The 27,351-nt window shown below is 38.3% G+C and overlaps 1 protein-coding gene across 1 annotated transcript in view; it reads left to right on the plus strand.

Annotated features, from left to right (window-relative positions):
* lama2 (laminin, alpha 2) overlaps nt 1-27,351 on the plus strand; it is a 191,723-nt gene that overhangs the window by 23,656 nt on the left and 140,716 nt on the right. The window contains exons 2-5 of the mRNA XM_083934459.1: nt 11,076-11,246; nt 13,480-13,592; nt 26,380-26,431; nt 27,116-27,306. Coding sequence (XP_083790585.1) covers nt 11,076-11,246; nt 13,480-13,592; nt 26,380-26,431; nt 27,116-27,306 — 527 coding nt within the window. The remainder of the gene's footprint in view (nt 1-11,075; nt 11,247-13,479; nt 13,593-26,379; nt 26,432-27,115; nt 27,307-27,351) is intronic.

Here is a 27,351-nt window from a genome sequence, read left to right on the forward strand (position 1 = left end):
CCAGTCCCAGCCTGGTCACAGATGCGTACATGAACTGATGAAGCCTCTTGGATGAGAGGTGAAACATCTTCCAAGACAAATAACCAAGTCCAGTTGCTTTTTGACTTAAATTGCTTTGGGGATGTGAACAATACTCCATATCCAGAGCTGGTAAAGACTCTTGAGAATAGTGTCACATTCTCCCAACTTTAAAAAAACAAAAATGCAACACCCAAAGTGCAAGGAATGCATTAATCAATGTGTGGTACTTTAAAAAATAAAACTCCCATGTTTCTGCACTATAGAAGGACGTATAAGGTATTTTAGCCTATATTCTTTGCTGGCAAATTTAGTGCAGAGAGACCCAGTGGGCCTCCTGGGAGACAGTTTAGACTTAAAAACCCCACAGTCTGGAGCACAGTGATCATGGTAACCTCTAACAGACATTGTCACTTCATTGACATTGTGTGTGTGTGTGTGTGTGTGTGTGTGTGTGTGTGTGTGTGTGTGTGTGTGTGTGTGTGTTTGTGTTTGTGTGTCTGCTTAAGTAGGGGATTAACTGTCTATAACTTTGTGGTTTTCCTGTTTAGTCTGACTTCATGACCGTCTGGAAGAGGACAGCGTTTCCAAATATCAACCATACACAAACACACACACACACACACACACACACATACACACACACACACACACACACACACACACACACACACACACACACACACACACACACACACACACACACACACACACACACACACACACACACACACACACACACACACACACACTCTCTCTCTCTCTCTCTCTCTCTGAGCCCACATTCTCCCTCTACTTTGTCTGTGGCCATCTTGAAAAGGACATTTGGACATTTGGTTCTTTAATTTCCTGAAGTTGCAATAATGAGCAGAAGCTTGATGTGTAAGGCACATGGGCAGGATTGAGAAAAATATACAGTTCCTCAGTTTCTTTCCACCTATTTAATCAACTCAATCGTGTCTTGGTTCACAATCCGTCATCTTCCGGAGGTGCACACAGCTTGGTGAATGTCACAGCCCACAGATGGCTACAATAATTGTTTCCTCAGTTTCTGATTCAGCAACGCTGATATACTCTATTTAATGTATTTAAATCATTCGTGGCATTCTGTTATTTGTCTTTGGAGTGACTTTGTGTGTAATCGTGGTGAGCGGAAAATGACTTTGCATTTGGTGTAAACACATGATGAAAACTCATCAAAATGCTTGCACTGTGATATGATATCAAATTACTTTTCTGTCATCAGTGTGCCTGGTGCTGTCTTCATTGCATTACTATTACCACAATTTTAAAAGATCAGCTCGGTAGCAGACATGGCATGGGGCAATAACGGGAGAGAAAGTGAGATCTTGTCATGTGGATGTACGTCCATGAAATTAAATTCAAATGATAGAGAGATGTGGGACGTGAGATGGGTCAATGTCCTCACCCTTTTGAACAGCCCACAACGTCTTTCCTCCTTTTTTTTAAATTTACAAGCACCCTCTGCCTTTATTTTCTTTTTATTATAAGCCTTTCATTGCTGTCTTTCAAGGCAGAGTGCCTGACTGTCTGCTTACATTTTCCTTTGGATCATCACTGCTGATAGAAACAAACACAAACACGCACGTACGCACGCGCACACACACACACACACACACACACACACACACACGCACACACACACACACACACACACACACACACACACACACACACACACACAGTCTCTCTCTCGGGCAGGAAGTCCTTGTGAGAGCAGGATGTTGACTTAGTTTTTTATTTCAGCTTTTTCTGAAAACCCCTGGAGGTCGACAGAAGAGCAGCCAACAAATGTAAAGCCAGAGTTACAGGAAGGAAAACAAAAGTATAGATTTATGTAAAAAAAAAATGTAACTCTCATTGCACCAGACAAGTAATAACATAAGAACTGAAAGTACATATCTATTTACAGTACTGAGGCAGATGAATTGTAACAACTTTTTGTCCTAAACTTTGCTTTATCGGCACGTGCCTGCAAACGTATTAAGAAATTAACATCAACCTTGGCTGTGGTAGTCATTGTTGTGCTAATAAGCAAATGTTAGCAGGCCAACTAAGATTGTAAACATCGTAAATATTATGCCCCTTAAAAAACGCATGCTAGTTTTGTCATTGTAAACCTCTTAGCATGTTTATATTGCATGTTTTACAGTGCACATAACTTTTTTTCCTGAAAGAAATCTTGTTTTGGCTTAATTAAAATCCTTTAGGCTATTTGACATATAGTAAATACCACACATTTCCAAAGTTCAACTAGATCCTTTATGGATGAATGTTTAAAACAAAAAGCAAACAAAAACAAAACAGCATTAGCGCCAGTTACAAAGTGTGTAACATAGATGACATGACAAACTGTTTCAATGTGGAAGTTTTATGGGCACAGAGACAGAGAGTGACAGAAGCAGAAAGCCAGTCAATGTCCATGAAATGTAGTTAGGAAAGTCATTAATTTATCCAACATGTCAGTATGAACCGTGTTACCATAGAAACAGCATGCAGCAACCACAGAACTCTTGACAGCCGTGTGTGTGTGTGTGTGTGTGTGTGTGTGTGTGTGTGTGTGTGTGGGTGTGTGTGTGTGTGTGTGTGTGTGTGCTTATTTTAAACATGTTTGCTAGCTGTGAGCTTTGTCAATAAATGTTATGACGAAGATTATCACGTTATATTCAAACCTTTTATTTGTGAGTATTGTAAAATGATGCTAGTCGTGCCTGGGTTCACTCCCTTTTCATTTTAAGCAATTCAAGACATTTTTCTTGTTTAAACTTTAATCATTGAGAATTGCTGTTATGACGCTTACTTTTCACCATGTATGTATTATCCAAGAATATCTTTCTACAGGTGAGAAATGACAACTTCTGCTAGTTACTAAATGTTTAGATTCAAATTGCGACATCAACTGATGTAAAAGAAAAATAATCATTTCAATTCAGAGAAAAAGCTGGCATAATGTTCGGGATGAGGGGCTTATAAAGAACTAAATATACAGTATAATGTATATTTTCTATTGCATTTATAAATGCTGCACCCATATGCTGAGAGCAGCCTTGTGTGTTTGATTCCTTGGTAAATAATGTTAACGTCTGGAACTGTTGTGGCGATACTTAATGATCAAGCTCTTTATCAGGAGTATGCTTTTCTCTACCTAAGCTCTATGTGCACTGTTATCTCTTTGTCATCTTAAAATGTTGAGGTTATTGTCATCAAGGCCAGACAATTATTTTCTTATTTTGACGGTAGTCGTGTTATGACTCAAGCTACCATCGCAATCACAATCAGTCACAAGTGTTACAGCAAAACAAAGTTTGATATACAAACTTTAGAAAATAATCATGTTCTGATTTAAGACCGCAAGATAAAAACAGAATGATAAATTGTTAAAATTGAAATGGCCATCAGCCTCCATGTCTATGCTTGGTAATAGGGGGGTCATATTTTTCTACTCATATTAACCCAAGAACACCAATCAATTTCTTGATAATGGGACTTTATTTGTGTGTGTGTGTTTGTGTGTGTGTGTGTGTGTGTGTGTGTGTGTGTCTGTGTGTGTGTGTGTGTGATTCATAACGCTATTCCATTACTGTTGCCCTAGAGCTGCAAGTAATGATTATTTCCATTGGCAATTAACCTGCTGATTCTATTTTTCTATTATTAATTGATTTATTGTTTTGTCTATAAAATGTCGGAAAATATTGAAACATATCCATCATCATCCACATCCAGTTTCTGAATGTCTTTAAATGTTTGGTTATGTCAGTCCAAACCCAAAGTGATTTGCATGAAAAATTATAAAACGATGGATTTTTCTGCTGATAGGCTCCAGCCCCCCGTGACCCCAATAGGGACAAGAGGTTGAAGATGTATGGATGGATGGATGGATGGATGATCCTCTAATTGATTAGTCTAATAGTTCTTGCAACTCTCTTGATGAGAAAGGAGCTTTGTGAGCTTGATTTAATATATCCAGAGTAGATACCAAAGATTGTTCAACCTGAAGGAGGGACTGTGTTGGATCATAGATGATATTTTAGACACAAGACGAAAATGCACCGAGAATCAGTGAGCAAGTAGCTAGAAAAAAAAAGGTTGATGTTTCCACATAACAACATAAGTAAGTCATTATCTGGAGTGTTGGCATAGACAAAATGTCTGTCTGTTCTGTCTGTTCACACATTTTGAGTGTATTTTCTCACAACTTTGGACATGCGTTGAATTGTTCTGTCCTGTTAGAACTGTTAAAATCCCAGAGAACATCTGAGCTAACCAAGTGGATTAGTTTTCCATGAAAGATCCTGATGAGGCTGAGGATGACTCCAGGACTGATCAGTGTTTATATTCTTGTTGGGTGTAAGTCTGATTCGATCAAATGTGGTGTATTACAGTGGAAATTAATTTGAGTGTGGGGGGTGTAATGTACATATTCATTGTTGTTTATAACATATTTGTGAATGTTTATATGTGTTACATGTGTCTCAACATTTTGCATGTTCATTTTTATGCACACACACTTCTGCATGTCAAGGCTGTGTGCATTTATGTCTGTGTGTGCATGTGAGTATACAGGATTATCGCAGTCTCATCCCTCACTCCCCTCCTGGCACTGACCCTTTTAAACAATACTCTATCTTTCTCTGGGAATCCCTCCATCCATCTCCATCAATCTTTCTTTCTTTTTCTGCATCCATATCTCCCTTTCCCCCCAACTACTCTGGATGGAGGGAGGGTGAGAGAGATACAGAGAGAGAGATGATCCTGTCTTTTCCAACCTTCTTCTTATTCCATCAAGCATACATCTAGCCTCAAAACTCAACAATAACACATCCATCACACACACACGCACGCACACACACACACACACACACACACACACACACACACACACACACACACACACACACACACACACACACACACACACACACACACACACACACACACACACACACACACACACACACACACACACACACACACAATCAGCAGGGCAAGTAGTGCAGAGTCATCGTCTACTATGACAGAAAAAGCAAATAAAGTTTTAATTCATAATGTCATAAGAAGCCTTGATACAATCAAAAGTTTGCTGTCATCCTGAATCATGTTGAAATCTATCTATCTATCTGGACATTTTTTCTCCTCAAGTGCAGATTTAACTCTCATCTTGATATGTTATTGTCCTTCTTACCACAGTGATGAGCGGCATCCTTCAATATCGTCACATGTGTAAATGCTACATGTGTTAGTGCGTGCGTAACCGGAGGTAGAAATGCAGGGTGTCCAAACTTCACTAACCACAATTGAAAAGCATATCTTTTTAAAAAAATATTCCCGTGTTAAATGGTTGTAGTTCAGTCCAGGGATGCTATGTATTCTTTGCTGTTGAATTACTCCTCTGTGCTACTCAACATTTCTCTTGACACTTACCGCAACATGTCAAAGGTAAAAGGACAAGTAACACATTGAACCTATGGATTTGATAGTGATGAGGATTTGTGTCACATGAACACACAAACAAATGGGTGAGAGGGCACAAACAGGCCATGTCCGCCCTATGATAGTCTGGCGACCTGTCCGGGGTGTACACCGCCTATATCCAATGTCAGCTGGGATCCGCTCCGAGACCCCAACTGGCATAAGCATTTACAGATGATGGGGGAACGAACAGGACAAAATAAGAGTTTATACTTTGACAAACAAATAAACTTCCAGTCCACTTACTTGGTTGGATTTTAAGGAGCGTTCCACATCTCACATCATCAGTCGGAGTTTGCTCAGTCATTTAGATAGTTTGGTTTTTATCACGTGACTTAAGTATGGCTTTTCCAGAATGTAATAACAGGTGACAACGGAGCAAAGCCCACTAACACATGAAGGCCACAAAATGTGCCTTAAAGCTTAAAAAAAAACCAACCAAGTCAATGGCTCTTATGATAAGGTCAAGGTTGAACCTTCAAGTTAGGTTTAGTTGGTGCTGGCAAAATCCGATTTAGCTTTTTCCATCCTCAAATATCTTAAAAATAATATAATGGGATGTGACAATATATCGGGTGTTGCTATTCTCAGAAGCGATACAAGGTTTATTAGTTATTAAGATATGATGAGATTGATGACCCAACAGGTAGAAAATGTAGAAAACTCTCTGTGAAATATTATTGTGACAGTATATAATGTACATAAATCGTTCACCTTTCCCTGGGTGGTTGCCTTGTAATCAGTGTTGAGGTGTTGAAACAACTTCTTTGGCAATGACATTGCCCAGCTTTCACTGGGTGCACTTATATATTTTGACAGTATTATAATTTAGAGCCTGTATGGCAGTAAATCCGCTGAGACGTCTGGTTAACAGAGCGTAGATAGAGACAGACAGACAGACAGACAGACAGACAGGTCACCATGGTTATCAGAGCAGAGAGAAAAGAATAGAAGGTGATGAACCTGAGTAGATGTGTGCGTGACTCTGTGTGTGTGTGTGTGTGTGTGTGTGTCAGCCGTGGAGCCGAAGGCAGACAGTCATTGTGTCCTTGTCATTCAGTGAATCTGAAATCTGAACCCCGTCTTTAGCCGACCGTCTCCATTTCTCTGTTATCTCACCTCATTGTTCAACATAAAAGGCAAGAAAAGAAAGAGTGTTATCAGTTTGCTAAAAGTGGCGTCACATGGTCAGATTCTCCTAAGAAATCATTTTTGATGTTTAGTAAAGTACAGTTGCCATGACAGCCAACACAGACAGTGATAACCCATGATAATCTTAAGAAGATTTTGTTTAAATCGTCTGTTATTCTTTGTTGCTGCTTCCTTGCATTAGTTTGGGAAAGCAGGTTGTTCCAAAGATGTTTTGCTGTTCTAATTAAAGTTTGAATGTGTTAAGGAATAGTCTTGTGTGACCATGCAAAAGGTAAACTATGCTTTAAGACTCCTAGATAAATTGAAAGAGATGGAACCGGCATAAACCAAAACATGCGGTTACGCTTGGAACAAAGGAAGTTCCCTTTTGAACCCCTGTAAATCAGACATGCATGACTGATAGGAGGCTTAAGGTATTAGCTTTCTTAAATCAAGGTAAAATGACACTATTAAAGATTGCAGATCTCCCACACATTTTTATCCCAAGTTCCAGGTTGTGGATCAAGACCCAGGAATAAGCTGGATGTGGGATGTGAGGTGGATGTTTTCTGGCTGAAGCAGAAAGCAGAAGTTAGAAATGGTATGCAGTAGAAGAACCACGAGAATGTGTTCATCAAAACAACTGTTTTGATCTTGTAAGAAGGCCTTAATGATATTTTTTTATATTGAAGTCTAGTACTTACAGGATTTCTTGTGCTGGCAGCATGACAAAAAGATGGCGCACACTTTTTGTTTGCTCTTGTAATTGGTGCATTGGAGGACAGATCCAGTAGGGAGTAACATATATGGACCTTGTATGCTGTTGCTCTCTTTGCTTCCCTTCTGCGTGCTGTAACTTTTGAAATTGGGAATTTAAATAAACAAAAGGAAGCAGTGAAGGGTGTTGAACCTGCTCTCCCCTGACTGGAGTCTTTGAGACGTGAACTAAATAGCAGACTTCAAGAGGCCAAATCACGAGGCATCAAAAACTGTGCCACAATGAAAAGATGGAACTGAAAAGATGTTGATACAACTTGAATAAAAGCAGAGTTGTTTCATTCCAGACTGTTTCATTTTTAAGAACGAGTTGGGAATCAAGCATTGTGATTTATGTGCCACTATAGTCTTCGTGTCAATACTGTATGATGTTGGGTAACATGGGAAGGGACATCAAGAATGGATGAAACTAATTTGCGTACCACAACATTAATTGCAACACATAAACAGAAATCTCAATTTAATATATTCAATTTGACATATCTGTGTTATTTATGAAATCAGGTCCCTTATTAACTGTTGTCTACTGATATCTAATTTACTCAAAGCTACATTAAGGGATTTTTGACAAAGGAACACAACCTGTATATGCTATGTGCTTATTCAACCCCATGTTGTCATTACACAGTGGGAACTTTTCCTCTCTGAAAACACTGTTATGGAAATGTGGGCTCCCTAAGTGATGCAGATTCTCAGATATCATTCCTTAGAGGCTTGGAAGGCATGCGTTTGACATTTGAGTGTTTTTATATGATATGTTGTGAGTACTGTGTGAGAATGTGTACACATGTGTGAGAGAGTATCTGTGTGTCTCAGATGTTCTTCACAGTTCATCAGGGTTGACATCTGGCCAAACAGCTGGACTCATCTGGACACACACACAAACACACACACACACACACACACACACACACACACACACACACACACACACACACACACACACACACACACACACACACATACACACACACACACACACCGTCCACACTTTCACAAGTGCTACTCCTCTGTATTTTTCTTAAACATTTTCTGTCGTTCCATTAGGTCTTCCCTTCCTGTCTTTGTCATTTCTGTACAGTTACAGTGCATTTATGTGTCTGTGATTATGTGTGTATGTCAGTGCACATGTTGTTTAACTATTAAAGCTGTTGACCTTAAACCTGGACTGGGCTATTTGACTTTACATTGTACAGTACGTGGATGTGTTTGTCTGTGTGTATGTGTGTGTGTGTGTGTGTGTGTGTGAGAGAGATTCCAGACAGGAAATGTGAACCATGTGCACAGTATGTTGAGCATTCCAGTACTTTAAGCCCAACAAACCTGTCCTTCACTCTGAGACTAATGTGATTTTACCATGGGAACAACACAGCAAAGTCTGCTGGAAACCAATACTTGTGCGCAGTCTCCTGCTGCATCTGTGTGGTGATGACAAGGAGACGTAAATAATGATCAGTTTGTTTAGCGCGCTCTGGCTCAGTGATCAGTTCCTTTATTTCTTCTTTGGATAACACAAGCTACATGTGCACGTATCTGTTTTAGATTGATGCATGACAAAATGATCTGTATCTAGATTACTTTCATACCTTCACTTTAGCAACTGTATACAGTAGTGCATTACTATACATGTACTGTATATACGGTATATATATATATATATATATATATATATATATATATATGGCTTGGCAATATGGCCAAAACATTCTACCCTGATATAAATAATTTCATAATTTAAAGCATGTTTTGTGGTAATTTTATAAATAAATATTCTATATAAAAATTACAAAATTATTGAGCATTTCTCATTTTGGTGCAAAATGAACATAACATGCAAGGATCAGAACTGGATATCTTCTTTCCATGGAAATGTCTTGTGATGAAATCATATGATGCGATATTGTGTCGTATGTTGTTTAATAATGTTTAATAATATATATATTTATATATACATATATATAAAGTTATACCCAGGATGGTAATCATATGGCTCCAACAGTACTTTTCTTATCGAGATTTTGAGATTTTGAAATGTGTAGCTTTACTTTTAATGTCTTCTTGGAGACTTTTTCTTGCATACCATGACCACTCATGAGGGAACTCGAGAGGAAACCAAAGTAATGTTTGCATAGTATAACATTATTGATGGCTTCCAACAATATCCTGGAAAGAAATCTGTTTACTTTGCACTGTTTTCCATAATGTATGTTCTCTCCAAGTTTACATTCTGTTCCAGCAGTGACAAATATCCAGAGACAGGAAATTATGTTTTTTTTTTTTTTTGCTTGAGCAACATAATGCAAATTATTAGTCCTTTGATGTAGTAGCATTACACTGCCCAACGTCTGCACAGTTGAAAGCGGGCCAAAAACTGTTCTCTGTATGCTTCTTTTATCCAAAGATAAAGTGAATATGGCTCTCGCTATCTGTGAAGGGTAAATGATGTTAACTGCATTAGACTGCACCAAAAATACACCCAGATTAACTAACTTGGATGGTATAAAACACCTGCCCTCCCCCTCATGTTCCACACCAATTACTCATAACCTCAACAACAGCCATAGAACTGCTCGCTGGCTCACTCAGAACAAGACTACACAGAGATACTGACTGTAATTGCAATAATAAAAAATAAAAAAAACCTTTGCACAAAGAAGAGGGAGTTTGGAACATCCAGTTTCTAATAACCTCTTCTGTACTGCATTTTAGCGATTGTTTGCTTTGAAGAAAAAAGCCAGTGTGACCTAATTTTAAACGGCTCTGACTAGACTTGAGGACCTGTGATTAGATTCAGGTTCAGACTACTTTATTTATCCCAAGAAGGGCAATTCATTTGCAGCTACCTAGTCCATAAACATCATAAACAATACAAACAACATTAAAACTCACAGGTAAGATACATGTCCGAGGCAACAGATCAACAAACATGGGTCGAGAAGAAGGGAATAACGAGCAGCTTGCAGGAGAGGAGATGTTTAAAAAGAATTCAATTGAATTGAATTCAATTCAATTTTATTTATAGTGCCAAATCATAACAAAAGTTATCTCAGGACACTTTACAAACTAGGTAAAGACCAGACTATGACTCATATATGATAAACATAGACCAAACAATTCCCCCGTAGAGTACGGTGGCAACGAAAACCTTCCCTATAACAGGCAGGAACATCAGACAGACCCAGCTCTGTGGAGGACGGACATCTGTCTGCCCCGGTTGGGGAGGAAGAAAAGGAGAGAGAAAGAGAGAAAAGACGGACAGATGGACAGAGAAAGACAAAGACAGACACAAAGACAGACACAGACACACTTCCAGTAACTATAATAATATCTATAGTAATGTGAATATGACTTATATGTTATGGCAGTTATTACAGCAGAATAGTAGAAACAAGCACAGCTAAGGTTATAAATTATTATAGTAGCGTCTTTTAAAATGACTTTCGACACATAACTACTACCACATGTATATGTTTACATATAGCTAAATGAGAAGATTGATATCCACTTCATCTGCGTATGTCAAGCATAAACAAGTGAATTTCGCCAAATATCAGACTTTAAATAGTCTGCTTCATCTGTATGTCCATCAGAAGTCAGTAATAATAATAACGGTTCCATTGTCTATTTTGTATGTAGTTCACTGTGTGTTTTCTTTCCAGGACTGTTCCCGGCTGTGTTGAACCTGGCGTCCATGGCAGATATATCCGCTAATGCTACCTGTGGTTCACTGGGTCCAGAGATGTTCTGTAAGCTGGTGGAACATGTGCCAGGCCAGCCGGTTAGAAACCCTCAGTGTCGGATCTGCAACCAAAGGAGTACAAAACCATTTGGTAAGAAAGAATCACACAGACACACACACCCTTCACAAGACGTATAGTCATGGTAATTACAATCATTAATCTTGCTAGATTCGTTAATTTGTGCCACATCAGCCAGATAACTACTCATTTTGTCTGAAATGATAATTACTGAATGAACCGAGGAATCGATTGCGACATGACAAGATGACAATACAAAATTAGCCTGCGATCATGATTCAAACAGCTAACTAGACAGTCAGTTAGTCAATCAATCAGTGAGTCAGTTCACTTCACACAACCAACCAATCATTTAGTCAGTCAAGCATTCAGTCAGTCAGTCATTAATGGTGTTGAAGCCAAAGACTCATTTCCACATTGTGGACAATAAAGGAAAGAAAGAAGAAAGACAGATTAACCAGCCAGTCAGTCAGCTAATGAAGCTAGTTAGCTTTTGTTACTTGCTTAGCTAGCTTTGCTCAATACTAATCAGGTAGTTAGGCAACCAGGAGGAGAGGAAAAAGAACAATAGGATGCGCTTCTGCAAAAAGGGGATGAAAAAGGAGAGAAGGGAAAGCTTGACAAGAGTGAGGTGAAAATGGAATATAATATAACTAACACCTTTTCCTATCTTCACGCGATCCAAACAAAAAAATATCAGATTGGTTCAAGTCCAATGAAGATAGCAAGTGTCGCTTATTTGAAAGAAAAACGCCTCCCCTGGCTCTGTATTTTGTGAAGTTTAGCATACTTGCTCCACATGGCACTGCTCTCATGAGTCACACCCACACCTCTCTCTCCTGCAGCTCCTGCACAACCTCACCCCCACGCCCTCTAGTCAGGAGTCAGTATAAATGGAGAGAGTAATTTACGAGTTTGAGAAGTGGCACGTCTTGATTGATCCACACAGCGCCCTTTTTGATTAAAACTTAAGAAAATGACGTTAGTTATGAATAAATAACTTAGACACCTGCTCATTTGCAAAGGGAGAAATCACATCAATCATCTCCTCCTCGCACTGTGACATCGCTCCGGGGGAGTTTGCTCGCTTGCTCGCTGATGTTAGGAAGAGGTGTAAGATCTAAGAAGTATTTAACATGAGCAATCGGGAGTTGCTCAATGTTAAAGGACCAGATCCACATTTTGTGAAATACGGTTATTTATGGTCTTGCTGAATGATGGATACCGCTGTCATATCTGTCGGTCCAATATGAAGTTGGTCACAGGAGACGGTTGGCTTAACTTAGCTTAGCTGAACGGATGCAAGGTTAAATGGCTATTTTGGTCCTGTTCTGAGGGAAAAACAATTTGCCTTCCGGGACCAAAGCTCAGTGATTAACATGTCGTACCTCATTATTCTCATCTAAAATTTAGGTTATGTTGTTTTTACACTTCACTTTTTGTACATAATAAACAATGTATATTATGTTAGTTAGTGAGCTTCAAAGGTGATGGTTGGTGTTTTTATTTTACCTTTAAACAGAGCCAGACTACCACCTGTTTGCAGTCTTTAAGCTAAGCTAACAGTTTACTGACCCTTGGTTGAGATTTAATGGGCTGATGTAAGATTGGTATCTATCCTCTCCAACTCTCAAAAGAAATATATATGTATTTCCCAAAATGTTGATTTATGACTAAATGAGGGGAGAGGAAGGACGCTGTTACTAAGAGAGGAGATAGAGACCTTTTACCAAAGGATATAGTGCTCCTTCATTTTGCCAGCGATAGTTGCCATGGTTTTTTAAAAGAAATGTCACACATAAATAGCCCAGTGATTGACAGCTGCAGTTCAACCTGAAACATCACATCTCCATTTAAAAATACTCTCCTACACACAAACAATCCAATACACACATCATACATAAACGTAATAACCTTTGCCATATGATAAACTAAGAATGTGTTTTCTTCCTGTTCTATTAAATATATTGTGCGTTATTATAGCATCCAGGAGAAGATTCTGCAAATACGGTGATATTTTATTTATTATTCAGAAGTGACATATAATCATCTGAAAAAAATCTGGAAAGAAAATCCATTATTTTTTTCTTTTACAAGGTAGAAAATGTGCTTTTGATATTTGGCCTTGAGTAGTTGAAATGCCAGAATTTTCTTTTTAAAAAAGGAGTAAAGATGAACAGTTTTTCCCCTCAGAACAAACTAAAAATATTTTTTTAATATATACAATTTATTAGAATGAAATTGATATGTCCTCTCTCTTTTTTCTGTGTGTGTGTGTGTGTGGTGTGTGTGTGTGTGTGCGCAGAACAACACCCTATAGATTATGCCATAGATGGCACCAACCGCTGGTGGCAAAGTCCCTCTATCAAGAATGGAATGGAGTACCACTATGTGACGATCACTCTCGATTTAAAACAGGTAGGCACACACACAAACATGTTATATTATATTGTATTGACTTCCAGACATTCCCTGGAGAGGCTTACCCCAACCTTAGACTAATACTTCTGAGTTTGACACATTCACTCCCTGTAGCATTGACTGTTGGCTCCTTCCTCACAAAGAATGACAGCCGTGGTCGCCCTGGATTTATGTCGGTTGCAAAGGATTTTAATGGTGACTCGTCGTTGCTGGAATCCACTGTAACGGCCATGAATCAACGTGACCACAGCCTCCATTGTCTGCGATGAGGAAAACTACAAACCTTTTCTGTTTATCAAAGTTCGTTTAACAGCATCAAAAACATAAAAAAGAAATAATTGGTTTAGTTTAAGTCAAGTTGATTATAGTTGAGTGTTTTTTTTGTCAAAGAAGAGAATGATAGGAGAAAATTAGGACAAAACATACATGTGGTAATTCATCATAATTTTTCAACATCAATATTTGTATTCTTCATTTTCAAACCACATAATTTCCAACAACAAATAAAGAACAAAAAGGGAACAACAACAACAAGCATCACAATAACATGCAAATCAACAAGGAGAAAGAACTTATTTTCATGCCATACTTTAATTATTTATTATTTCACAAGGGAACAGAATACATAGTAACCTTGCCCGGCACACCCTTCACATTACTTAGATCATGTTCTATAGATATTGTTTAAAAGGACCACAAACGTTTTCAAGGAGTGATTGTTTACCCTTAATAAGGTATATTTTCCAGTGGTAGAATTATGGAAAGAAAAAATAATATAATCATAATAGTATCACATTTGCCTGTATTTGCTGCCAAGGGTGTCTCTTCTGGCCCACCAACCTTGGGTCTCCAGTAGAGGCCAGTTGGTGGTGACACAGAACCTGAAGATGCCCAAAGCAACAGACATATATACACAAAAAACATTCACTATACATCACTCCATACGGACAATTTTGAGTTTCAAATGAACTGTGACTCTACACAGCAAGACCAGGTGGCTGGTGTTTGAACCCAGGACTTTTTGTGAGATAACACAACAATAGTATGATAATATTGCTTGGCCTGAGGCCATTTCGCAGCTTAGAATTATTTTCTCTTTTTTTCTGCTTAAAATCATAAATTTGGAAGTGTTGACATGATACATGTTTTTTTGTTTGTTTTGTTTTTTTATCATCTTGTGGCAGTTTGTTAACAAACTATTGCATTAATAGATTAATAAAAAGAATATTAGCTAGAGGCCTACCAACATTTAAGGCCTCCAACCAACTTCCATTAGCTACACTCCTTAAATCAAATATATCATTTCTGGTCACATGAGCGCGCAATGTCATCAAATGAACAATATGTTGGTCACAATATCACTGCCCTTCTTTGTTTGGTCTGCTGTCCAAGTACATTTTTATGGACTGTCCTTGATCTTGTCTCTACATAACAAGGATCAGAAAGGTCTAACCTTCTCTTTATCCTGACACTTACTGCCACCATGCTGCTTTTCTGTCATGTTGCTTCCACTGTCCTCTTAGGGCGCACTCACACTGTCCTTCCGTACCGTGCCCAAACAGGTTTTACGGGTAAGGCCTAGTTCGTTTGACCAGTGTGAGTGCAACCGCGCCTAGCTTCGGCCAGCTGGCCCGTCCACGGTCAAGTACCCTAAAGCCCGGGGCACGGTACGGGCAGACAGTGTGAGTGCGTCCTTAGATTACATGAACACACCAGGCTGCATGTTGTCACTCCCATTTGTAATTGGTTAATCACTTAAAGGATGTGTCTTTGTTAACTAAAGAATTAAGCTTCCTACTCTTTTTTCATCTTTGCTGAAATTAGTTTAACCAACTTGCTATGAATCATTTCATAAGCATGCTTGTCACTCTTTAAATAATTGGGTTTCCATTTTTGATTTGGAAGGCTTGGCAGGAATCTCCGTGATTGAGGGCCTGTGTACTGGCGTGGGATGATTTAGGACATCTACTCCGGTTTAGAAGTGTGATTAAACAGATTACACCACCAGAGTATAATTATATAGGTGTCTTGAGAGTAAAACTAATGAGGGTTAGAGACTTTAGTTCAGGAGAAGCACTCGGTTCATTAAGAGAAGCCTTTGTAATATTGCTTTTACGTTAAAAACAGATTAATTTTAGATGAATAAAAGGAAAATATTCTACGAAAAAAAAAGCAACAATGATAACAAAATCCTGGAAGCAACACAAATTAGCAGTAATTACGTACTCATTTAAATGAATATCCTTTTTTGCGGTCAGGAGTCAAACTGCTGTTTGAACGGTGTGGCATTGAAACTGGGTCGAGATCTTTATCACTGTCTCATCTTTTCTGTCTCTGCACACAATGCACTGCAGATATTCCTTACATTTCTCAAAAAAGTAGAGTTAGCAAAGGAAAGTGGAGAAAAACGATGATGGAACATCAATGAGGGACAATGAAAGAGACATACAGAGGAAAAATAAATAAACAGAGAAATTAACGGGACACAAAGCCACAGTGCAGTTGGATATATGTATAGTTCATTAAAACAAACTTTCAATAGGAGAATAACAGGTACATTCTTAAGCACTTTGGATGAAAGTGCTATATAAATGTTGTCTATTTAACACCATTTTACAGGCTATATAAGAAATGGATATTTTACTACATAGCATCTAAAAGGCAAAACTCAAAACCTGAAACTAATATCTGAGCATTAAAACTGACTCACTGTATCTTGTCATCGTGAAGGTAGACCTGACAAAGTTTATAAAGGCATTAAGATGCAACAGCGTAAAAAAAGCCATAACTTCATCTGCTGCTGCAGCTTATATGATAATAAAGATTCCACCAACTACCAAACAGCATTATTTGCACACTCCTACGTCCTAAAATGTCACGTCTTCCAAAGATGTAACTGGCTAGATGTGAAAAGAACAGAAACTCCCCATTTTTGCAACTGGCTTAATTAAAAAAAAAGCAGATGCCCTCAGAATCAAACAAATCTGAGACTATTAACACCTTGTTCTTCCATATATATATATATATATATATATATATATATATATATATATACCTTCTATACTATATTTATAACTTCTATAACTATGAATTACATGGATAGTTTGGACTTTTTGGGGTTGTACGAGGTAGTAGAGGGGGGTCAACTCGGATAAGTACCCCACTTAAAAAGTCTACACTATCCCTTAAAATTCAAAATCAAAGCAGCTCATTGTCAGTGCAATGAGTTGCAGTAAACAAAACAAGACCCAAAAAATTATAATACAAATAAGCAAAGTTTTGAATTATGTCTTCTGAATAGATCTGAATACTAATGTAACAAGTGAATGTTGAACTATTTCAGGTCCGCCTCCCGTTGTCCATATTGAGTTGAATTTAATTTAGAGGCAGAGAAAGAACCGTAAAATGGTGAGAGGCGAAACTGAGGTGAAATGTATTTATTTATTTATTTTGATAACAACCATTGCATATGCAGAATATAATTATATCTCTGGCCAGGAAGTAGAGGAGCTTGACATGTTAATGACTTCAGGCCCATCAATCACACTTTTCAGCACAGTGGTGCAGCTGCAGAATATATACATACACTTCTAAATGGTCTCTCTCACAGACACACACACACACACATACACACACACACACACATACACACACACACACACACAGACACACACACACACACACACACACACACACACATACACACACACAGACACACACACACACACACACACACACACACACACACACACACACCATTCTTGCTCTTATCCTCTTGAACTTTCATAGAGATGTATAGCAGAATGAATTAAAAGCTGAATAAAGACTAGAGAGTATAAAAAAATACTTCCCCTTGTTCCATTCTTCATGAGCAGCTTCTTTAAAAGCTTTTTTAATACCAGTGTACTTTTTTTCACTGGCTCTTACAGTCATGCTAATGTAATGGCCGTGTTCGACGTGTTCACAGTATTGTATTATGTGTAACTATTTTAGCGAAAAAGCCATCTTGCATCTCAGTGGTCCATGAAGAGTTGTCAACCTGAACACACGGTGCCAAACATGTTTTTATTTAACAGTTAACTGGTTCAATGGCGATAGTTCAGATTCTTTATATATTATCAAATGTTTGGACCCAACCAACTCCAATGCAGAAGACACACAGAAGAGTGTGTGTGCGCGCATGTTTGTGCACGTCTGTGTGCGCGTCTGTGCGCCTGCGTGGCACAGGTGCACGGGAAATGTAGATTTTACAGGAGCATATTTTACAACTTGTTCCACCCATTCTGTGCATATTCACCTGATTGACTGTAGATAATGAGCGTTCATGTGATGCAATGGTCGGATGCTTGCTTGCTGTCATGACACAGGAGATGCTTTCTAAACATCGATCAAGTTCTTCATGCATTACTCGATCTGGGAAAAAAATTCTTATGCCCATCACTATTGTCTATCAGAGAATAGGAGTGCCATGCTGTTGGGCACTGCAGTCAAATCAGCTGACCAACAACTGTAGTGCAGTGTATAGTGACATTTGTGTTAGATGCATTCAAACGGCTCAGATCAAGCTGACGTGACTTAAAAATACCTCTAAATTGATGCTGTAAAAATACTTGATTTTGTGTCCGTATGTAGTCAGAGATGTCGTCAACTCAATCATTGCCAGAAAATATTCATGTATTTTTTCTAGCAGTTCAGAACAAGTTAAGTACTTTTAATGTAATTTCTACATGCACGGTATTTAGAAACAAATTGCAGTTCTTTTAAGACACATTCTTCTGCCGACTTCACCAGGTTTGTTACTGTGAGCTCAATCTGAGCCGTTTGAACTCCAGCGGCTGGTACTACAAAGCAGGATTTGTGTTTAGCGACGTGACTTCAGAGTTAAACCTGGGTTTTCCGTCCTCAACAGTGGTTTATTTCTTAGGGGTTCATCTCTGTGGTAACTTATGCTGCACCGTTGGTTTTGGAGCACCATCCGACGGTGGATGTTAAGGCAGGTGAAGCCAGATAACTAAAAGAGATCTTGGGTATGTTGAACTGGCTTCGTACTACAGGCCACTGATCCCTTATCAACGTTAATATTAAAAGGTAGCGCTCATGTTTTTGTGATTTCCTTAGCTTTAGATAACAACACCAGTTTTATCAGGATAGTAAACTCTTGAGATAACAGCATAAAAAAACAACAATTGACTGTATAGTCACTGCCAATAATCTCAGTGCATGTTTGTGTTTGTTTGATCGCCTCATTCTTCAGTGGGTGTTTTGTGTGTATGCATACACGTGTGAGTCTCGATTAGTCCAACGGAAACCTATTTACCCTCCAGCGTGCTGAATTTCCCTTGCGACCTTAGTCATCTCACTTGGAGAATGACAGTGTGTCTGTGTGCGGTTATCGTCTGTGACATCACCACCCTCATTTCCTCTCTTGTTATTGTTGAGCCTCTCTGGACGGAAAGACTAAATAATGAGAGAGAAGGAGCTGAGGGTCTGTGTGTGTGTGTGTGTGTGTGTGTGTGTGTGTGTGTGTGTGTGTGTGTGTGTGTTGTGTCTGTGTGTGAGAGAGAGAGAGTGGCAGTTGAAGTCTGTAAATGTTCTCCATCACTTTTAGATGAATTCTTCAATTGTAATTTTGCATCACACTCGACAGTCAAAATAAAATCCTCTGCAGAGATAAAGAGGGATTCAAACCATTTCTTCTCTTTGTGAGAGATTAGTTCCTAAATTCTTTTTTTTATTATTATACTTTTTAATATTATTAAAATACATGTTGCTCTTATGTATGTAAACACGTCATTAATCAGGAAAGAAAAATTCCTATCACAGTACCACATCGTTTCCGGACTAGACTGATAAGACTGAAAAAATAAGAGTGGTAGTGATAATTGCAAAAATAGAAACAGAGTAAATAAAAAAGGTAAATGTACAGCAATAAATAAGATAGGCAAGAACGACTATAAGATAATACATTTGTCTGTTTCATATGTACCTTTCCTCATTCATAACTCTTCTCGTGCGACTGCAAAATACACCACATAAATGTCAGTATTAAATTGGGTAAAACACTTTGCGGTTTAAGATTGTAAATGTTCTCATTTGTCCAGGTCATCGTTATCCCCAAAGAAATTTAAGTCGTAATCAACTGGACTTGGTTGTTTGTCTTTCAAGACGGTTCAAGAGGCTTCATCAGTTCAATCCAAAGGTCTGGTGATGAGATCCAGTTATTTAACCTCTAGTGACGGCGTGCACAAGGCCGATGATTTCACTGGAACCCTTAGAGTTTGCTGTTTACATGTGTAACTCTCTATTTGCTGAACCAAAGAAAGAAAAATGAACCAGATAAGTGGAGTCAAAAACTAGGGGGGTTTATGATATTACCCAGTATCTTGGCTTAAAGTTGCTATAACGTTTATCCAGGTTTTCCAGTAACTCTAAAAACGTATCTTGTTCCAGCCCAGAGAGTAAATGTTAGCTTCTCCATTATAAAAATATCCTTAACCACTTTGATTCTGTCCCCAACTGTAGGAGAATCTTTTGCCAACCATTTCCTTGTGATTGCTTTCTTACTCGCTATTAATAAGATATTATAAATACATTTGTTTTCAGACCCCTTCGCAGTGTCCGGTCCTAATCCCAGACATAAAGTCACAAATTCTGATGGAATCACTATTTTCAGAATTTCCTCCACAGTCGCCTTAATTTCTTTCCAATATTTCGAAATGAAAGGGTAGTCCCAAAAAAACCATGTGAAAATGTGTTGTCTTATTCTCTAAATTCTTTTTTCTAAGGTTTAAATAGTTTTTATTTTTATTTCATTCTTATTGTTATAGGGCTGTTATACCTTTAGTCATTGCATATCAAACTAAAAGTTTTCCACCTGTGCGTCTCCGATGTGTGAAGTCTTGTGTTGCCGAAGGCCTAAGCAGTAGCATGCATATAGATTAAGAAATTACTAGTAAATGTATTAGGACTACTTCACCATAAGGGGTTAAACTTGCCATGCCATGGCAACAATCTTTTGTCAGCTTCATTCAGTTCAATTGCCGTTATTATGGAAATGCAGCGGCCAGTTTGATTGATGGGCAGTTTGTCCAACGTGGTCAAATCATGCACTGGCTCTGCTCTCTGAGAGCGGGAGGGGGAACCTGGCAGAGGGATCGGGGGCCTGAAAGAGGCTTTCAGTCAAAGTGCTGTCATTATCCACAGCTAAATACCTCAATATACACACATATATATGGACAGACACACAAATGCATACATGTCACATATTAAATTACTACCTTGAATTCACCAAGAACTTGTTCATGCACACACATGCATTTGGAAATGATTTGTTTTAGGCACAATATGTACCAAAACTGCCGAAGCCAAACTATTCAAATCTGTGATCAACATTTGTCGACCAGAGAGGGACTAAATCTGTGCATGTCCATAAAATACTTTTTTGAAGAATGTAATCAGTCACCTCCCCTCATTTTGCTTGCAACCGCAAATACCAGGTACTAGCCACAAGTTTTGCTAACTGAAAAGACAAAAAAGGACAAGTTAATTAAGGTCAATGCAGTGGAAAAACGACTTCTATCATACTTTGTTGCTCCTAAAGGGACATTCTCCTTTCTTCTGCATTTAGTGCTGTTAAATTGAATGTGGCTGTTTACATTCTTGTGTTATTCTGTCTTAATCTTGACTCCCAGCTTCAGATCATATTGAACAGTCCCATAGACTTATGAATATGCTTAATTGCATACGTTATGAGCCAGACACACATAACCAGTCTTTTAGATCAGCACTAATCTTAAGGTTACATATAAGGTAATACTTTGAGCTTTGAGGCAACAAGACATTTCTGGAGTTACCGGTCTAAAAATGATATCTGACTTTTTGTCTCGTTGATGGATTCATTATTAAAAAAAAACACAGCTGGAGTTTGTTTGTCTTGTTAGCACTGCTCTGTCCTTTCTTTCTACTTTCCCTCATTGTTGTTCGACTGACTGACGTAACTGCTCTATGAGACTCGACCATTTCACCTACCAGTCGTTCACACAAACTGCAGTGCAGTGAGTTCTAAATATCCCAAAATGGTGCAAATATCATTAAAAAGCCACATTCAATCACACAGCTTTTGGACATAAACACACAAAGATCAATCAGTCGTTATAAGGACTCGCTGAAAAACTTTACCTTCCGTAGTTAAAGCTGTGGTCCATATATGCTTGGATGAACACTGCACATATACATTTTCTCTGAGACATTTTGTGTGCTAAACATTGCTTATTGTAATTTGCCATGGAAATCATACCTCAAACTATTATATATCTTTTTTCTTTATATAATAAGGAATATGAGAACAATATGTGAGCAGAGCTTTTGAGGCCACAAGAAATGTCTTTATTCGTAACAGAGTGGAGGTAAATGAGTCATCCCTCCCAATGAAACTTTGTTCATTGTTTGACAGTAACTCTGGCCAAAGCAAGAATGTGGGAGCGATTGCAGCATCTGGTGTTCTGTACAGACTAAAGCCTATTTAAAAAGCTTAAGGCTAAATTACAACCAAGTCTGTGAGCGAGCATGTTCATTTGTACATATATTTTATTTTCTGTGCGTGTAACTGTGTTTTCGGCTGTTCAGACAGAGAGGCAGACTTAAAGAGAATAGATTTCACATAGATTTTTGTTACACAACAATACATTTCTCCATTTTAGCCAAAGGCACTCCCATGCAGCCTCTCCACTTTTCAAGACAATGTTAAAAACACAATACTTGGTCTGTTCAGTTTTTTACATTTCACATTATTTTTCCTGCAATTTGGTTTAAGATTGAACTCTATGCTAATGTGTTTGCTGCAGAGCTGTCAAGAGACTGTCATTCAAAATACTGCAGCATCTCCCCAAATTGTTTTTAGTGGCAGCTCAGTGGAAAAGCAGAACGATCTTGCGATAAGATGACTGTGTGGCTCCAGTGAATATCTCCTGCTTATTTGACTGCAAGCTTGGCAGTCAGGGATGCTAGATGATTCACACTATTTCTGGGCCAAAGCTCCTTTATTAGTCCAGTGAGATGTTAACACATTTCCTCTTGAAGTGACAGTAAATCTTAACGAGTCTGCATACCATGTCTGCTGCTCTGACGGCATATTCACCTGAGTGTCTGTACCGTATGTTTGTTTGTCTGAATCCCAAAATGCTCAATGATTAATTTGTCTTTTTCAATTATTTCTTTCTCATGGAGATCTTATTCCTTTGTCTCTGATCTGTCTGTTTTGTGTGCGAATCCTGTTATAATTAGCAGGAGCACCAACTAGAAAGGGGGTTTGATGCCAGTTTATCAGGCCAGAGAAATTTTTAACACGTTTCCATGTGAATGGCCTATAAACACCAGCTGCTCAGTAAAACCGCTGTCACTCTGTGTCCAAATCACGCTGTGACGAAATGGATTCTTCACAGTACATTTGGTTGTGGGCAACCAAACCATACTGGACACAGGGCTTAAATGGACTGATTGAGCATTAAAATAAACATTTTAAGTGCTCATTTGGCTGCTGTGCTCAAATTTGTGCAGAAAGTCGCTCCCCGGCATGTCATGACTATTTCCTGTCAAATTAGTAAGACTGCTCTAATAGGATGCTTGACAACTATGTGAAATTAATATTAATTTATATGACAGCGGTTGGTCTGTCGGCCTAGATCGTCACTAACATTACATTAACACTAACATTATTATTCACTTGTAATCGGAAATCGGAAACTTCCCACTTCTGAGTCAGGCTTGTAGTAAAGGCAGAAGTGTAATAGGAATGTGTGTGTGTGTGTGTGTGTGTGGATTTGAGAGGGTAACATATAGGTGACAGAGTGGAAGTAGATGGGTGAATGTGTGTCAATAAAGTTTACAAAAGAGCAAAAAAAATAAAATAATAATAATAATAGTAATTGTAAACACACAAAGCGACCTTGAACATGTCAAGATGGACAGCTCTGAAAGGACAGACTCGCCAACACTTACATCTTACCGCCAAAAAGGCCGCTAGAAACAAGGTACCTCAAATTTTAACTTTAATTTGTATTTATTCTTTATTTTCTCACAGTTCTTTTCTAGAATTGGTTGACACTGTTTTAAATTGTATGTACAGTATAATGTATAATAATGAAAAATATTCTTTAATAAAGTTATATGTTTTAGAAACCAGCCCACTATATCAACTATATCATATAAGTAACCTTTACATATGTTTTCCCTCTAATATTGGCATTGGTCTCAAATATCGGCCGAGCTCTACATTAAGGCTAAAGATCATTTTAAAAATTGACGTCAATAATGAATAATCAAATCTCCGATCCAGATCTCAGTTTTTAAGTAATTTATTGAGTGCAATTTGTCTTCTTTACGCAGTGAGATAACATTGCATTTGCTTTGTTCTGACTTGCATTAACCATGTCTGAAATGTGACCTGATGAAACTTGTCGACACCCTGTTTAGATCTTTAAGCTCTAAATTGCAAATAGCATAAAAAAATAAAAAATCTATTTGAAAAGTGAATCTAGTCCATTAGAAAGTATACCAAAGGCTGATTATATGATCTATTTATGTAACCTAAACTCACAATAAACTTACCAACTTGACATGAAATGGGATGGATGCCAGATAAACATTTATTTACCAGCCGGCAAAAAAAACACCCTCGTCTGATCCAAATCTGATCAAAACATAGAATATGACACAGAATCCCTACACACACACACACACACACACACACACACACACACACACACACACACACACACACACACACACACACACACACACACACACACACACACACACACACACACACACACACACACACACACACACACACACACACACACACACACACACACACACTATGCATTAGTTAGCTGTGTTCATCTATGTTTAGCTGCTGGAGCCTAGCAGCCTAGCTGTCCCAAAGCTGTCACCATATTACAAGCTACTGCCGAGAGCTCTCTTACACACACAAACACACACACACAGACACACACACACAGACACACACACACACACACACACACACACACACACACACACACACACACACACACACACACACACACACACACACACACACACACACACACACACACACACACACACACACACCATTACAACCTTGGTGGGAATACAGGTAACATTGACTCTTTGTAGGGGGTTTGAATGACTGCTATAAGGTTACCCTGAAATACACTCACACACATACACGCATGTGCACACACACACACACACACACACACACACACACACACACACACACAGTAGCTTTCTCCCTATTCTAATTGCTGCAATATGACACTGCTTCCCACATCACGAGAAGAACAAGAGAAATACTCACAGAGGGAAAGGATGGGGTGAAAGACTGGGCGGTGGAGAGACACAGGGAGTCAGCGTTTGCCCTACATCGCGATGTCTGTCTAATTGGTGATCAAACAGATGGAAAGTCAGTTTAAACAAAGATTATTGTATTTTACTGACAAACAATCTGGGAAATTAAGTATTTATTTTGATTATTGAAAAGGTGAACGTAAAAAAAACACAAATTTCCTGTATGTACCCTTCGAACAGTGCCCTCTGAAATTCCCCCAGTGGAACAAAGCAAAAGTAATGCTGATGCATTTTGACTGTTTTCTGCTAGCAACCCCACAATGCAATGTGGTGATTTGACAAAATCCATAAAATAATGATGATTCAGAGTGTTCAATATCTCAAATAATTGCTCACTAAAGAAAAAACAACAGTGTGTTTTATATAAAGAGCAGTGAGTGGGTAAACAAAGGAGTGTTTTCAGACAAGGGGTCGGAGTTGGAAGTGTGTGAACTGTCCCGTCTCTGCTCGACTCAGATGATGGTGTCACTCTGCTTATCAAGTCACCAGTGAGTGGTTTCAGAGCGTGAGGCACGTCTCCTGCTTCAAAAGCCAATAAGCCCGAAGTGAGGTCAGCTGGTCAAGTCACTTACAATCTGTCAATTGGTTGAAATGGTAGAGTTTTGGATAGAGGAAAGTGAGGATAACCTCAACCCATTTGTTTGAGGAACAGCTGCGTTTGTATGAGACGAGTCTAACAGTTAAAAAAGAAATACAACTGTAGCAAGTATCTCACTATAATTGGCCTCATTTATATTTTAAGACTGTACAAATTACATACACTACAATAAAGCCTGAAAATTAAGGACAGAAGTACAGAGAGCCGTTGCCATGGAGACAATAGTCTAGTCCCATCGGTGTAAACAGGTTTCATAGCGTTGTTTCAACTCTTCTCGACACAAATCTTTGTCTGAACTGGTCTTGAGAAGAAACATAAGGAAGTGAGTGTAAACCAATCGAATCTTTTCAAAAGCTCCATCTGTTTGTTTTGTTTACATTTTTCAAAAGGGCTTTTGACATTTTAAAGGTTGATAACAATTATTCAAGCCCGTATAACGGTAAACTAAGTTTGATCAGTGAAACCAAAGCTCTATTTAGCTTAGGTTCTTTGTTGTCCCCAATGGGATAATCGTTTTCACACAAGTCAGTTCTTTTTTCCATGGCAGCATACATTAAAAAAAAAAACAAAAAAAAAAAAACATGGACATCATATACAGATAACACACGCTCTCCCCACAAATAACAAATAGACCCTTTTCCCACATATCCCCAGAACAATATAGACAGCACATAGCCATGCTTGATATATTTTTCATAGATCCGGCATTGTAGACATTGCACTGACAAACAATGTGACTTTTAGTTTTTTATTTGTTCTATCCTCTCTGTGTCTCAGGTTTTCCAGATCGCCTATATGATCATAAAAGCAGCCAACTCACCTCGCCCAGGTCAGCATCTTGCTCTATAATGTGTGTTAAAGCATCCACACACTGTTTAGGGTGTTAACATTACTGCTTTGATTATAGAATAAAACAATGACTATGTGATTGAAGTGCCAGCTACCGACTTATTTTTAGTCTTTATCTGATGAATGGTTAAATAAAGTAATTACAGCCTTTCTAGCGCATGATTGTCCTACAGTATAATTTGAAAGATGAAGAGCACATTTAATTAATTGCAATTTTGCTTTATTCTTTAATGTTCATTATGTGCAGATGTTTCTTTGACTTTGAAACAAATGTAGAAACATACAATGTTTCAATATCAAGTTTAAATCATAAAGATGTCCTGACTCTGCATCAGTTAATGTTAATTTAATAAACTGGCGTTGGTAGCAGTTTGTATGTGTTCTGTTTAGTGCCATGTAATTTGTTTTGTGTTGTTTTTTTTCCCATTAACTGAAGTGGATTAACCTTCATTTTGCTTTCATTCAGTTCAGGAGGTTGGATATCACAGTTGTGGTTCAAGCTATCAAGAAATATGTGTAATTGAATGTTCTGTCAATTTTCTATGTATTTTAAGTAGGGTGATTCGAGCACAGTCTTGAATGTCCATCATTCTTTTTATTGATTCTTTTCCCCTCTTTTGAAGCACTTCATCATTATTTCCTTCACCAATATTTATGTCCACAGGTAACTGGATCTTAGAGCGTTCAATAGATGGTGTGACCTATGATCCCTGGCAGTACTACGCCATCACAGACACAGAGTGCCTGACAAGGTTCAACATTAATCCTCGAAGAGGTCCTCCATCCTACACCAGAGATGATGAAGTCATTTGCACATCTTTTTATTCAAAGATCCACCCTCTGGAGAACGGAGAGGTAACACCATGTTATTAAACTGCTACTATCATCTGTAATTGAGTT

This window comes from Echiichthys vipera, assembly GCF_963691815.1.
Source record: "Echiichthys vipera genome assembly, chromosome: 19".
In the NCBI taxonomy this organism is placed as follows: Eukaryota; Metazoa; Chordata; class Actinopteri; order Perciformes; family Trachinidae; genus Echiichthys; species Echiichthys vipera.